Raw genomic sequence first — 15,611 nt, 5'->3', positions numbered from 1 at the left:
TAATATAAAATGGAGAAACTACACTAATTTTTAATCTAAAAATTTAATTCAGTCTGTAGAGAGGAATTAAATTGTTCACTATCCATGTAAGTGGGATTTTGCTGCAGTTACATAAAATTAACTAGCTCTCTTCAAACTTTGTGTAAAATTAAATATGAGACTCAGTGGGTAATGAGATGATGTGTACTATTAGCTTCTAAAATATTATAGTACTTATCTGTTTAATAAAGTGGTTTGAATTATGAAGTTGAATTTTACTTGGCAGATAAAGTCAATTCATTGCTCTGTACTGCTGTTTTGTTTGTTCACTCATTGAGGGTTTAAGAGCAGTGGCTATAGGGCAGCGATTTTCAAACCTTATGGTCTCAGAATCTTTTACCCTTAAAGTAACTGATGACCCCAGAGAACTTTTGTTTATGTGTGTCATATATTTTGAAAAATTTCTGGGTTAGAAATAAAACATTTTAAAATCACTTAAACAGAGAAAGAGCTACTTGTGTTAACATAAATAACATTTTTAGTGAAAAATAACTATTTTCCAAAATAAAAAATTGGAGTGGGAAGAGTGGTTACTTTTTTTTTTTGCACATTTGCAAATGTCTTCAATGCCTGGCCTAAAAGAGGGCAGTTGAATTTTCCTCAGCTTCTGCATTTTCTTTGTTGCCATACATTGGTTTAAGTATTGGAAGAAATCTGCCCACAGCGAGGCACCCTCAGGGTCCTTGGACCAAACTCTGAGAACCTCTGCCATAAAGAAGACCAAGGAGTTCTAAAAAATTCTAGGCTGGCATATAGTCTTATTTTTTTTTTCCTGCTCTTCTTTCTATGTTGAACAAATATATTTTTTATATCAAGTGCAAAAATCAGGGACTTATGTCAGAGGGAATGTGAGTGTGTGTGGATCGTTATCTGTGAGTCTAAAACTGGTTCATAGATAGTTTATGTTTATTTTTAGTGACAGATTATTCCATTTGCTGGTTTAAGGTTTTATGGTAGGAAAACAAATGAACCTTAATGTAACCTGTTTAATGTAAAACCCAGGAAATAAAGGTGCTAAGAACAGAGAGAAAATACGGACACTATTTTTAAGTTTCTTGTTTCTGAAAGGGATGAATGATAAAGCTAGTAACTTTTGAGAGGTGTATTTTGCTGTTTGGCTGTTTTCTAATTTGCAAACCTTTTTTTTTTCATTTTTTTTTTTTTAACATAAGCCTATTTACCAGAGTGCTACTACTGAGCAAAAAAATGACCTAACAAAAGCCTTTATTTCTTCAGGAGTAATAAAAACTTTAGATATCCCAATTAATTTAAAGATGAATTGCACTAAATTTTGGCTGAAGGGAGTGCCCTTTAAATACATCTACTTGAAAGACCTGGAGTTAGAGAATTGACAAGGAGTTGTATGGTTTTTAAGAAAAATGATAGAATGGATGTTTAAATACTCATTCATTTAACATATTTATTGACCACTTACTATGTGCCAGGCACTGGCTGAGGCACTGCGTAGACTTGCTGCCATTTTGCAGTGATATCTTTTAATGTCAAAGTCAAATTATGTGTTGAACGAAAAGCACTGAAATATCTAACTCATGTGATGGTTATTCGGAACACTTGGAAGAGGGAGGAGACTTGTGGGGGGTCTGTGTGGGAGAGACTCAGGACAGGGACGATCTGTAGACCTAAGGCGTGTTCCTAGTGGACTTCAGAAGGTCCTGGGACCCCTCTAAAATTGTATGCAGAGTGGGTCAGTGCTCTTACATAATGCTGAGGAGAGATCATAACATTCATTAAATTCTCCAAAGGGGTTCCTGGCCCAGAAAAGTCTAAGCACTTTTCATCTACTTCAGAGGTCAAAATGGTGTGTCACCATCGTTTTCTCAATAAGACACCAAAGTAAGGAGGTTGGGTGTCTTTGGTCATATAGTTAATTAACAGAGGTGGAGATATAGATCATGTCTTTCTGAGGGACCCTGTTGCCACTCGTATAACATTTCTAAACTTAGGTTCACATTTAGAACTTATTTAAAAGTAGTTATGACAGCCATCACTTTATTTAATGTAAGGGGGTGTCTTTATCTTTTTCTTCTCTAGCTGTTGTACTTCCCTAGTTTATTGGCAGAGGTAGGACCAGATCCTAGTTACAGACCACCCGTCACTTCACTTTTTTCTAAGACGACACTCAGCAATATAGAGAGCAAGGAGGAAATAAGGTGTGAGGCTTGCTTTGGGGAATACTTCACTCTTGGCCTGTTTCTGAAATTTTATTTTTTTGAATGTCACAGCCTCTCCCAGTGGCTCTTTAGGACCACGGCACTGTGGGTGTGGGGGGAAAGGGGACAGTGATAGAAAGAACATGGGTTTTGGACAAAGGCAGACCCCAGTGGAGTTCTGGCTGCACAGGCAAGATTTCTCATCCTTCTAGAAAGTGGTGATGGTGGCTGTCTGCAGGGTGAGGGTTTAGGGACCACAAATGGGAAGTCATCAGACATACCATAGCAAGCCTTTAGGAAAGTCCTCCCTGGCTCTACCTGCAGGGTAGCCAGCCAACAGTAAATGCGTCGTTAGTCACCGACAACGTAGTTACTTGTGGTTTCCTTTCTAAAAAATGTGTGAGGCTGTTGTGGAGATGAGGGCTCACATGACCCGTGGCTATTCCTAATGATTCTTAGTGTGTCAGCATCACACAAACCATCCCAGCCTCTCAGGAACTTGATCAGTCTCATGATGCTCGAATTCATCAAAGGTAAACAGGGACCAGGAGGAGGTGTTTTCGCCTAAATGTGGTTGACCTGACTTATGTCAAGGAATTGCCTGGAGATACAGGATAAAACTGAAATGAATCACCTGAAATCTCAATATTAAGGCGCAGTGGAAAACATTAAGTTTTCTTAAGTGGTTGCCTCAGTAGATTTTTCTTTTGGCAGAATTTAAAACTCTGTGCTTAAAAACATAGACCTTCTGGGAAAAACAGCATCACTGCCACGAGAAGGGTGACCCCCTGAAGGAAGGAAAGCACTGGCAGCTTCTTGCTTGTCGGGAGTGGCGTGTTCCTGTGCCAGGTGAGGTGTCTGCTCGCTGTGGGGCCGGAGCTTGCCAGGCGGATGTCAGGACCTGTGTGTGACCAGAGAATGTTCAGGTCTTACCTTCCTGAGATCTCAGTGAGGATAGGCATCTTTTTTTTTTTTTTTTTTTTTGCGGTACACGGGCCTCTCACTGCTGTGGCCTCCCCTGCTGCGGAGCACAGGCTCCGGACGCACAGGCTCAGCGGCCATGGCTCACGGGCCTAGCCGCTCCGCGGCATGTGGGATATTCCCAGATCGGGGCACAAACCCGTGTCCCCTGCATCGGCAGGCGGACTCTCAACCACTGCGCCACCAGGGAAGCCCAGGATAGGGCATCTTTAAACAAACAGAAAGCAGGTAGAGGCTATTTTCTCCCTCCACAAACTTTTTTAGGCTTCATTTTGTGTTCTGTAATTAGAAACCTTAATGCCCACACTTTGGAGCAGATTTTGTAAACTTTTATTTTCCTTTTGGCCCGATCATCATCTTCAGTATTTCCTCTAGAACACAGTAAGCAATAAACTTTGTGTCTCGGTCTTTCTGATGAGGAGAGATGGGTTAAGTGCCGTCAGATATCCAGATACCACAGTCAAGTCCTGACCCAGTGCTTTCTAGTTTCAGGACCTTTTCTTGCAGTAGAAGCATCTCATCAGGGGCTGGAGAATGAAGAGCACTTTGAAAACATGCTTCTAGAAAAGGTTTGAAATACAAATTTGATTTTGGCTGTGACCACGGTCCTGATTAGGGGAATGAAGGTGTTATGAGGTCATTTAAAGATTATTTTTAAGCAGTTATATTTGTTATGAGCTCCAAAGGTTTTTTATTGGTTTTATTTTGTTTTACCTGGAGAAGGAGGGTGGAAGGGCAAGCTGTGGATGTAGAGAGTGATGCCGAAGGCATTTTGTGGTTTAGTACTTCTTCCAGCCCAGATACTCACTGGGTGTGTATGTCTGTGGCTCTGTTTTATTCTGAGCATCCTCCTGAGTTGCCCATCTGCGTCCGACAGTGCCAAGTTCTTAGATCGAGGTGCAAGAACACCCTGTTTTTTTGTTTTTTTCACATATTTTGCCTTTAAACAATATGAAAAATAGACATGTTCCCTTTAGGCCTGCTGCACAGCCAGTCTTCCAAGATGTGATTTCCACATTTCCACATGTCTCCACTTGCTTCCACTCTTCACTGTTGACAAGTGGGGATCGTTAATCTTATAGGTTAAAAATACATTTGTCACACAGAATACGTGAATGACCAACTGGACTGCAGCACGAAGTACCACACAGGGTGATGGCTTAATTGGTACCAGGTGTGGATGAGAAGGCGCACAGATGTGATGGGTGCGTCCTTACCTAATTGTTTTAATATGCACCGAGAAGTTAATTGTCAGTGTAGAGTGTGCTAGCAAATTAGGTTCCCACTGCCTTAGTGTAACGGAGGATAAATGAGGTGTCATGAGTTTCCAATCTGTACCTCTGACACAGACACTTTTCCTGTGAGGAGGACACTGTTCCCAAGGGGAATTAGCATGGCAGCTAAAGAAATCCATTTGAATAATGTGCATTATTTTCACATTAGGGAAACCTGTCTCGCTTTTGCTGTCTCCATGAACGGGTTTTCCTTTCACATTTGCTGCTGGTGGCTTCAAGGTTTAGACTTGGTTGGCAGAAGAATTGCTTTGAGGTCTCAGGATAGATGAAGGATACATGAATACTCTTATAAAGGGTTTTGGCCACGCTGACAATGTAAACATGCTTTCTTTTATATATTCTGGAGTTTACTTTCCAAGATACCTCTGTATACATGAACAACCATTCCTGTTAAATTGCCAAAGAAAAGTAAAATTCTTGGAACAAGACTTTAAAGACTATTTTTTATTCATATTAAAGCAGCTGAGTCTCTTTACCTTGGTCTTGAGGGGGTGGGTGTTCAGAGCATGAAATAGAAACATTATTGTCTAGAATGGTCAGAATAAAGGTGGTACAGAGTCCAACTCTTGACATTTTCTTCTGATTCGACTGAATGCTCTTTGAAGTGCAAAAGACTCTTCTACTTACATGGTAAGTTCTTATATGAAGGTGTGGTTCAATACTTGTGTGTTTGCATGTTTGTTTTTACTTTAAGAGAATACACTGTCCACTTCTACCCACTGGGTTCACATGCCACCAACTCTCTAGTTAACATGCACCCACTCAGCAGGGAACGGTTCTGGTGTGTGTTTTTATAAAACATGGTTCACCTATTTGGGAAATGGTGCTCTGGATCTGACCACTCAAGGAGTGCACACCAGTTGTAATATTGGAAGACCTCCTACTTTTTCTTTTCTCTTCTGAGCAGCTTTTCTGCTCACTCTTGTACCTGTTCTTTTTTTTTTTTTAATAAATTTATTTATTTATGGCTGTGTTGGGTCCCCGCCTCTGTGCGAGGGCTCCCCCCAGCTGCGGCGAGTGGGGGCCACCCCCCATCGCGGTGCACGGGGCGGGGGGGGGCCCTCACCATCGCGGCCCCTCCCACCGCGGAGCACAGGCTCCAGACGTGTAGGCCCAGCAGCCGCGGCCCACGGGCCCAGCCGCTCCGCGGCATGTGGGACCCCCCCCAGACCAGGGCTCGAACCCGCGTCCCCCGCATTGGCAGGTAGACTCTCAACCACTGCGCCACCAGGGAAGCCCCTTGTACCTGTTCTTAACCATCACATCACTGTTAGTGCAGGAAGTGACCCTCAGGAAGCACAGGGTAACCACAGTGAACAATTCGTCTGTTGTCAGTGCAGTTGCCCACTGAGGTTTTAGGTTCTCAGATATTTCAGATTTTAGGAGGGATGGGCCCCTTCTTGTGGTTCATAACGTTTTCTCTGTTCTTACACCTCATCGAGTCATTTCATGTGTAGTCTCTATATATAAATGGAGAGAAAAGCATGCCGGTTGGGCTAACAGGTCTTTTAGACACTCTGTCTCTGGTACTGAACATTTCAGAGGGATCTTGTTTTCTTCAGAGACTTGTCTGGTCTGCCTCTCCCTTTATCGTTTTACTTGGCTCTATTCCCGTCAATGTGTGCAACTTGTTAGGTGCAGAAAATCATCATGGTTTTCCAATTTTAGCTTGTTTTGAAAACATAATGGGTTTTTAGATCTTGATATGCTCAGATTTGTAATATTCCCCATGGGCTGTATAAAACTTCTACTTTGAGTTCTTGTAGAAGACATAAGGTAAATAAGATGATTTTGTTTGGTTCTTAAGAAAATTTTTAAACAAAGGAAAACTTATATACAGTCTGGAAATCCCAGTTCTCAGAACATTTGTAGAAATCTGCCCAATAATTACAGTGTTTGAAAAAGTCTGGCAGATGATTAAATTTTACCAGCTGCAAGGTGAAATAAAACATCAGGTTTCTTGGCTAGAATTAGAGTATATCAGTCAGTGTGGTAACGCTAATTCTCATGTTGATTAAAAAACTGGCAAATAAAAATTTGAAAGGGGAATTTTACTTGATGAATGCCGTTTGGTCGATACATATCTTTCAAGATATGGACTCTGGGAAGAGAAGGCTGCAGCAGCAAATAGGTCTGTGGAACCACTATTCTTGGTGGTCGATGTGGCATGAAGCCAGTGCTGTGAGTACCTGGGCTGCTTTGTCGCTCTCTGCTGGGGTCTTTGTTAGTGTGCATCTTGGATTGTAAATGGCAGGATTCATGAGTGGAAAGCCAGGAACTTGGGACTGTTTTCAGGTCATTTAAAAGTAGGCTGTAAAATGTTTTTTTTTTTTTAAATGTTCACAATTTTGTTATGGTGGGCATCTAACCAAGTAAATCGAGATGTGTCTGTGATTAGGAGGTGGGGGGGGATCAGAGATAGCATGCCGTAGGCATTATTATGTCACATTAGAATATTAAGCTCAGTAGGTTGAAGAGCCAATGTGACTTTTAAATGAGAAGTATTGGGGGGTCAAGTCTTTGGGTACAAGTATTTGATGTATATAAACTGAGTTTAAAAATCACTTTTTCTGGGAGCACAGACAAGTTGACTTAATGGATAGTGCTTCTTGACTTTAGGCAAATTGCCTTCCCCTCTGAACATCCTCTAGATAAATTGAGGAGGTGAAGAGGATGAATATGTGTTAAGGTTGCTTTGGCGTCTTGAGAAGTTTGGTCCTAATTATCTTCAGTGTTTAGAATGACTTTTTCAGTAACTTAAAGCGAAGCAACCTCCGTTTTATTCTTTTACAAACAGGCTCTTCTTAAATGTTGATTAAATATTAAATATTAAATATTAATGTTAAATGTGAGTCTTCTCCTCGTTCAAATCTAACAAATCAAGGTAAAACCCTAAATTTTGAAGGATCCAAAGGATATTCAGTCAGTACCCATTCTTAAAATATGTGTAAAGTGGCTCAGAACAACCATCAGAATGACTGTATTCCACTTCTGAGCCCTGAGGAACATAAGACAGTACGTGAGAACAAAACGCAGCATGAGGGAAGAAGACTTAATGGTATTAGGAGACGTCCAGTACTACCCATGTAGTCACTTTTGGGTTTCTGGGGAGCAAGTGAGGTAACCATGAGGATTAGGGTCACCTAGGCAGTAGTTAAGCAAGACTGTTTTTGTTGCCAGCAGCAAATGAAGTCCATTAGGCTGGAACTATTTGCTTAAGTCAAGAACAACAATGAAAGCAGTGTCAGGGCTGGAGGATGTCAGGGACAATTACACACAGCAAGCAAGTTTCATGGGAACAAGGGTAAAATAAAGTGGTTCGTCTTTGGTGGGGCTGCAGCGTGAGCCAGGCACCCCCTGACTCTGGACTGTGGCTCTCCCAGGCCTCTGCAGCCCATACTCTTTGCTGCCTTGTTTTGAATCAGTTTTACAGCATCAAAGGTATGATGAGACCTTTCGTTTTGTAACTTGTCTCAATCTTCCATCTGAATGGAGCCAATTTTCAGATAAGCAAGGGTGCTAATTACCAGCCCCATCTAAATTTAGAAGAACTTTCAGAGCTTTGCAAAACGCATTCAGATTATAGGCCTCACTTAAGCTGCTCAAACGGGAATTTAACTTCTGATATGGAGATGCAGAAGCCTCAAAGCTTGACAGGCTTACAGGTCCAGCCAGAGAAATGTTACTGTTTCTAGCAGAAATTGCATTGTTCCTAATAGGCGTGTCATTTACTTTTATGTTCACAGTACCGCTTGACATTCGAAAAATCAGATCATTAAAAAGCTGTCTTTGGATGGCTGAGTGGTTTGGATGCCCAGTGCTAATTACAGCAGGAGGGCTGCACAGGGGACCCTGGGGAAAGAGACTAACTTTTAAATTGTGAGTGGCCACCAACTCTATGCTACATTCTGCTGGGCAAGTGGGTAGATGTCAAGTTGAATATGATACAGCCTTGCTCTTAATGTATCTGGTCTGAGTCTGGAGGAGGAGACTCCGGGGCTGACATAATCTAGAACACAGACAGGTGTGTAGGGACACTTTTTCCACATGAGCTCAAGCTGCTTCTCCCCTCCCCAGCATGTAAGCACTTTGCAGTTTTGTTAAGTCTCCTGCGACCTGTCAGGCTGTGGGTCTGGGTCAGAGGGGTTAGTTTTTAGCAGATGTTTACCAATGTAATTAGTTCAGGGATCCAGCCAGCTCACCTTTCAGCCCCACACTGAGCTCAAGACGTTATTCTGAGCTTCTCTATATTGAATTGCATTGGTCCCTCCCCCCTGCTTTTATGTAAGCCTCCTGGCATTTGTGGAGCTTGAACGGTTGTGAATGAGAGCTCAGCTGCTGCAGAGGCAGCCTCTGAAGTGGGCAAAGAGGCTTCAGAATGCCTTCTGGTTCCCACTTTTGATTTCCTCCTGTGTGTGGTTGAACTGAGAACGTTCCCATGGTGGGGTTCACGGTTTTCACGGGGGAGTTTTGAGAGCCAGCCACCTGGTTAATTTCCTTGGGCTGGTTAGGAATGAAGATCTATCCACGGCCTCTAAAAATGGACCATTAAAGATTTGCTCATGGTACGTACTATTGCATTAGAGGTGGTCTAACTTAAAGGTTTCCCCAGGCCCCTTCTATTTTATATTGTGTCAGAGAAAGGTAACATTACTGTTTGTTGGCCCTGGACTCCCCGACTTAGTTCTTCAACATCTTTCAGAAATTGAGGTTATCTGGGCTTTGAGAAAGAAAGTTTTTGCACAGCCCCATTCAGCATTGTTCAAGGCAGTAACACATCACTGAACAAATTGCCTCCTTGCGTATGCTAATCCCGCACTTAAAAGAACTCATTGTAACATGTTCTGATGCTTTAGCCCCGAGGGGAGATGGGAATTGAAGGGATGTCACATCGTGTCATGTGACCCTCAAATATCTAAAATGCCTGTTTTCTTTGGGTCAACAGTTCATACTCAGCACATGTGAATGAAAGTATCCTGTGTGGTTTGTGGAAAAGATTAGTCCTTGTTCCTGCTTTTGTGTGTGGGAGCTGGCCTTGCTGTTGAAGATTCACTGGCTGGAATTCCTGCTTTGGGTCTTAAATTTCAGTGCTCTTGGCAAGGAACACCAAATCTTATTTTCAACAATAAATTAGAAGAACTCAAAAGAGTTCCTTCATTGTTACTGTGGAAAATGTGATTTGCCTTTTAGGAAACCATGCTGTTAATCCCACCCGTTCTCTTTGTGTCTTTTTAGAGAGGCACACATTGACTTACAGTCACAGAATATGTCTAATAGAGTGATCTCAGGTTTTGCTCATAGGCCATTCTTATTCCTGACCAGGGAGTCTCAGTGGGAAAGAATAAAAACACATCCACATATAAACAGCAGGCTCCCATTTCTCTAACAGCAAACAGAACAGAAGAGCATTTTAAGTGAGCAGGGCCTGAAGGATCCACCAGGCTTTGGATGGCTTGAGTGCATAGTCAGGGTCTCCCTTTTAAGTGCCTAAATCTCTATAAATGTTTGCCATCAAAGTCTTCAGATGAGATGAATTAAATGGAATGAAAGGCCATGTAGGCATCACCTTTCTAAACCAGCTATCACATCCAGGTGGGGTTTTCATGTGTACAGGGAGACCTGGGAAGAAATCTTTGATTAATTTTTTTTGCCTTGCAGAGTAACTCCCTCTTGGTCCCAGACAGTCTAAGAGGCACAGATAAACGCAGAAACGGACCCGAGTTTTCCAATGACATCAAGAAAAGAAAGGTGGACGATAAGGACTCCAGCCACTATGTAAGTAAATAAAGGACTTGAAATAATATTGGTTTGCTTCCTTGCTCAGCATCTAAGTGAGTATACAAAGGACTCTAAGATCTTAGTGACAATTTCACATCCCTTAAAATAACAGTATCAAGAGGATAGACTCTTACATTGTAGGATATTATTTCCATCTTGACTTGTAAATTATACATCTGCCAGGCTTAGTGTTAAATTTTAGGCTTTCTGCCGTAGTTACTCATGAGAGGGAATACAAAATTGTAGGGCTGGCTTCATGGTGTGCAGCCTGTGCAGCTGCACTGGCCCTGGTCTTGCAGGGGCCCTGCCTCATCGTTGGTTTCATGCTCTGCTCTCCACCTTCTTCAAATTCTCAATTTTGAGGCTAGAGCCTGCATTTTCATTTTGTCCTAGACCTTGCAAATTTGGTAGCCTGTCCTGCTAAAATGACAAGGGCAAGAATTCGGTGTCACCAACTACCTTTTTGAATGCCATTCTGGTAATATATTCAGGCTCGTATTAGGTCTTAAGGCAGAGTTCGTCCTCTTCCACAGTGAGCAGTGTAGTGATAAAAGTCCATGGTAAAAAAAACCCCAGAAGAAATATTGGGGGTATCTCGTTCAAACCCTATAGATGAGATCACATGACTGGATGTGAGGACTCTTGACTTAGAGATCTAGCTAAAACCACATTCACGAGGAGAGCGAACCAAGCCAAATGGCCACTGGTTCTGGTCTCGGGGTCATAAACATTGCAGCTGACAGGTGCCTTGTAGTTTCCTTTTGTGTCCCCGAGTGTCTGTTTCAGGATGCACACATTCTCAGGAACAGTGTGGGAGTAGAATTCAAATTAGGCCACTCCCCACTGCCCCTGGAGGAAGAAGTGTCTCCCTCTGGCTGGCTGCTGTGCAGGCTGTGCAGAGGTTTCCACGCGAGACCTCTGTCTCCTGCTGGCTGGCACAAGCCAATGGCTAACTGTGGGTAGCATTTCTTGGGCAACATCTCAAGTTAGCGTCAGGTACTGTGTGCTTCTACGTGGCTTGTTTCATTTAACTCTCAAAACAACCCTGTGAGTTTTGTACCATCCCTCTATTTCATTTATAAGGGAAGTGAAGCACAGAGCTTTTAAGTGATTTGCCCAAGGTCAGAATTAGCGGAACAGCCTGGAGACAGTCTGACTCCAGGATCCATGCTCTTCATCACCATGTTAGGATTCCCAAAGCGAGAGCCTAGGATTGGATATTTTGCCAGAGGTCCTCAAATTGGTCCATACTTTGTACCATAATAACATCCCAAGAACCCAAGTTGTTGATCTCCCCACCACAGCCCAAGCCTGTTTAGCACATATTTGCCCCTTATCTTTTGCCCAGAGCCAGTATCCCACACAAGTACATTTATATATGGCATCAGCTGTTAATAAGCTAGTCAAGAAAGTCCACGACATACAGAAATTTGCAAATTTGCCAATGATAGAATTACGAGTTGCTCTGTAGATAAGTTATTTAGTAGTGAGGGATCTAGAATCCATAGCTCTGCATGACTTTTTTGTAACCTGTTTGTAACTAGGTATGTCTAGTTGTGTAGGTAGTTGAGGGTGATGTATTGAGATGATGTTGGAGAACCTGGGGCAAAGGACTCAGACCTTAGATGTTTGATGACAGGTGTATACTGTACTGTGAAGGTTTATATTTGCAGAAGGGTCCAGTACAAAGCTAAGATTTAAATTTCAGACTACTTAAGGACTCACTGCACAGTTCCATTATAATAAATTAGTTATTTGCTACCTTTTGCCAGTTTGGTTTGTACATTACATTAACTATTTTTATACTGTTTTTTTTTTTTTTTTTTCCTAAAGGGAATCCCCTTTGGCTTATACTTAATCACCACCACTCTGGGTTTCTTTATTTCTTTTTTTTTTTTTAATCAGTGGGGTTTTTTTGTTTGCTTTTGTTTTGTTTTGTTTTTTGGCTACACCATGTGGCATGTGGGATCTTAGTTTCCCAACCAGGGATCAAATCCATGCCCCCTGCAGTGGAAGTGCGGAGTCCTAACCACTGGACCACCAGGGAATTCCCGCACCCTGGGTTTCTTGACACCTGACAACGTTTGTGCTTTTCTGTGGGCTTTACTAAGAGAAAGTAAATTTTCTTTAGTATTAATTTTTTCTTTTATTGCATGAAAATATTTCTTTCAATAGCCTGTTATTTTTAATTACCCAGGCTTCCTCATTGGTTGTAATCTTTTGTTATTGCTAGTGAATTGCATGGTGCCTTTATAACGATGACTAAAGGTATATCTAGTAACACATTATTGAAGAAAGTAAATTGGGTCTCCCACACTTAATGCTTTAGGTATGGCTAGATAAAACATTTAAGACATGAATTTAGAGTTGAGGGTACCTTTCTAGCTGGACTTGGGGGCCACAAAAAGCTAATGGGTGACACCTGCACTTGTACTAATATGTCTCAAACATTATTTGTGTATTCTTATTTGACAGTGACATCAGTAAAAGAACTGTGTAGATCATAAACCAGGGGCCTGCTCCTTTTTGAGAATAGGACCCACTGTGATAACCTATTTTTCCGTATGTCCATTGTATTACTCTGCACTAAAAGACATATAAGGTCTTTTGGCTAAGAAAGTAGACTTCTTCACCCTGCCCTGAATTTGATTTAGGAGTGATCATGTTCAATTGAACAGCTTTTCTGAAGCTTTTTCAAACTCAGTGCATGCAACCTTGGAGTTTCCTCTGATTAGCCAATTTTATGGCTTCATGTCAAGACATTAAAAGCCCTAATGTAGGATGCCAGGGCCCTCCAGATACTGCCATCCTATCTTCCTTCCATCTCAAGAATATTCCAAGCTGATTGCTAAAGAGCTTTATTCTTATCATGAGGTTAGATCTTGGTACATTATTCCAGCCAGTAGCTAGCTTTGTTGTTTGTAGTTTTTTGTTTCCTTTATTTAATTTTTTGTAGTAACTAGTAACCCCATGGGAACAGGGTTCAAGTTTGTCTTTATAATTATGAATTGTCCATGAACACTAGAATTGTTGGCAGCCTTCAAGGTGATACACAAAAAAGCAATGATGTGAAATTGTGTTCTTAATTTGAAATCCAGTGGGGAAAGATCTCTGAGATAAGGATATGCAGATTTCAGATTATAAGAGAGATTCAGCTGCTGCAAACATTTATTGAGCCCTTACTGTGCACCAGGTTTTACGACTTGCCATCACCTGTTGTATACACATTGTGATTGTATAGCTGGTGTGCTGCTGCAGCAGAGTTTCCTGCCTGGGTCTTTGCACCTCCCCAGGTCAGATGCGAAGGGGAGATGGTGGTATTAATTACCAGGACTGGCATTCTGGAAGGGAGCCCAGGTCATTTGCTAGTCTGTCTGCTACCAAGAGCTACAGAAATTTAATTGAGCCTCAAACCCTTTAGTAAATGGCATTAAAATTTCTTTTTTTTTTCAGGACAGTGATGGTGACAAAAGTGATGACAACTTAGTTGTGGACGTGTCTAATGAGGTAACCATTCTCTTTATCAAACTTTATTTTCAGAGTGACTTGTGAGAGAAAGAAAGTGGAACCACCATATTTTGGTCTTTTGCAACTTTACACATTAAGGATTTAATGGTTGTTCATGGATGGAACAATAAGTGTCTAAAACCGACACAAACTTTTGTTTCCTTTAAAAAAAAAAATCTGTTTCCCTAACCATTTTGGATTCCTAAGTTGGTGTCTGGTGCTCCTTTCTGTCCCATGCCCTCTGGGCAAAGTATTTGAGCATGAGGGAAGATATGATTGTTTCTAGATTGTTTCTTTATGGTGTCTTCATGGGTGCACTCGCAAACACCATCCTATTCATTGTAATAGCAGTATTAGGTGCACACCCTCAAATCCCCCAAATCTAAAGGACTTTCAGGGCTCTCCTTTAATTTGGTGAATTGGTTTGGAAAGATCTGTCCTTTATCAGTGAAATCACGAGCCCTTTGCTTGTGCTTGTTGAGGACCCCTCGTCTCCACGAGCAAGCCCCGCCCACTCACCCAGGGAAAATGGGATCGACAAAAACCGTCTGCTAAAGAAAGACGCCTCCAGCAGCCCGGCATCCACCGCCTCCTCGGGAAGTTCCACTTCTTTGAAATCCAAAGAAATGAGCTTGGTAGGTTGTAAGAACTGTCACTTGCCTATTTAGCAGTTTAGTTTTATCGGGGAACCAGAGGTTCCCTGAAGTATTTGAAATGTGGGGTTTTTACTAATTGAGTTACATTTTTAAGGGTTTAAAAGTGAAGCTCATCGTTCTGCTTTCTGTCCCCGTGGTGATTACTTTTGCCCTCTGGGTCGTCTATTTTGGGCCCTGATTAGAGAGAGATAACAAGCTTCCATGCCCATTGCCTTCTTACTTGGGGGATATGTTCCTGGCATAGGCTCTCTGAAACTTCCTAGTTGGCAAATGGTTCAAATGCCTTAGGTCCTAAGAAGTCCTCATTTTCTTAAGCGGTACAGTTCCCCTGGTTTTAGACTGACCCATCCTGTTGGGCCATGTTGTGATTGGGTTGCTGGGCAGATGGTGATGTACTCAAGGTGGCACCAGGGGAAGCCTGGAACTCGGGGAGGGATGCGGGTACATCAGGCCCATTCATGCTTTCAGTCATTCAACAAACATTGTGGAGTATCTCATCTCTTCCCTCACCATAACTGCACCATAACAGCCCTGCAGTTAATCCCTACATAGTCCCTCAAGGCATTATCCCATTTCACTGTTGGGGAGGGAAGCTGGAGGAATTTGCCAAGTTTACACAGCTCGTCAGCTCCAAGGCCAGAGGGAGCTGGGGTCTCTCTAACCCATGTTCTTTGCTACCCCAGAGTGCTTCTCAGACTATGATTAAAAGGACATGAAGGGTTAAGATGCAGAAGAAGATGCCCTGTGACCCTGTTACTATCTTGACTCCTGAAGGCCCCTGCACTAGTGGGTCCACTCTGGTTACGTTGGCAAATGGGTGCAGCTGCTCAATGCCAAAGAGTTATTTTTTTTAGGCACGTCTCTCAAAATGATAGGACTAGGTCTAGGGCTTTTGCCTCTGAGATGCTAGTTTGCTTCTCATCAAATTGATGGCTCCGCTGTCTCTCACTGTTAGTCTCAATCCCACTGCCATTAAGAGGCAAAGGTAGAAAGGGGGTCCTCCCTCTGATATTCTCGATGACCGGGGCATTCGCTTCTGAGTGACCAGGAACTTTTCCTCTGGGTGGTCATCATTCTAACTTGGCCGAGATCCAAAGTCCACAAGCCTGATGAAAAAATACTTTTTAAAATAAAATCTGTGGAGGAAGGAGTGTGATCATGTTCTGTGTCTCTAGCTAGAGTTT

The 15,611-nt window shown here is 42.2% G+C and overlaps 1 protein-coding gene across 6 annotated transcripts in view; it reads left to right on the top strand.

Moving 5' to 3' along the window:
- Positions 1-15,611, top strand: part of LOC308618426 (transducin-like enhancer protein 1) — an 88,094-nt gene that overhangs the window by 47,392 nt on the left and 25,091 nt on the right. For 5 of the 6 annotated variants that reach the window (XR_014016008.1, XM_081236242.1, XM_081236241.1 and 2 more), the window contains exons 9-11: positions 10,145-10,261; positions 13,718-13,771; positions 14,254-14,406. Coding sequence is in view for 5 of the 6 variants with exons in the window: in XM_081236242.1 (XP_081092368.1) it covers positions 10,145-10,261; positions 13,718-13,771; positions 14,254-14,406 (324 nt within the window). In the remaining variant the exon portion in view is untranslated. Of the gene's footprint in view, positions 1-2,953; positions 3,060-3,677; positions 3,761-10,144; positions 10,262-13,717; positions 13,772-14,253; positions 14,407-15,611 lie in introns of all 6 variants that reach the window. The other variant, XM_081236244.1, reaches the window with a different exon arrangement.

Source organism: Mesoplodon bidens (genome assembly GCF_964165515.1).
Source record: "Mesoplodon bidens genome assembly, chromosome: 6".
NCBI lineage: Eukaryota > Metazoa > Chordata > Mammalia > Artiodactyla > Ziphiidae > Mesoplodon > Mesoplodon bidens.
Note: the sequence above shows the minus strand (reverse complement) of the source record. Positions and strands in the feature narration are given on the sequence as shown.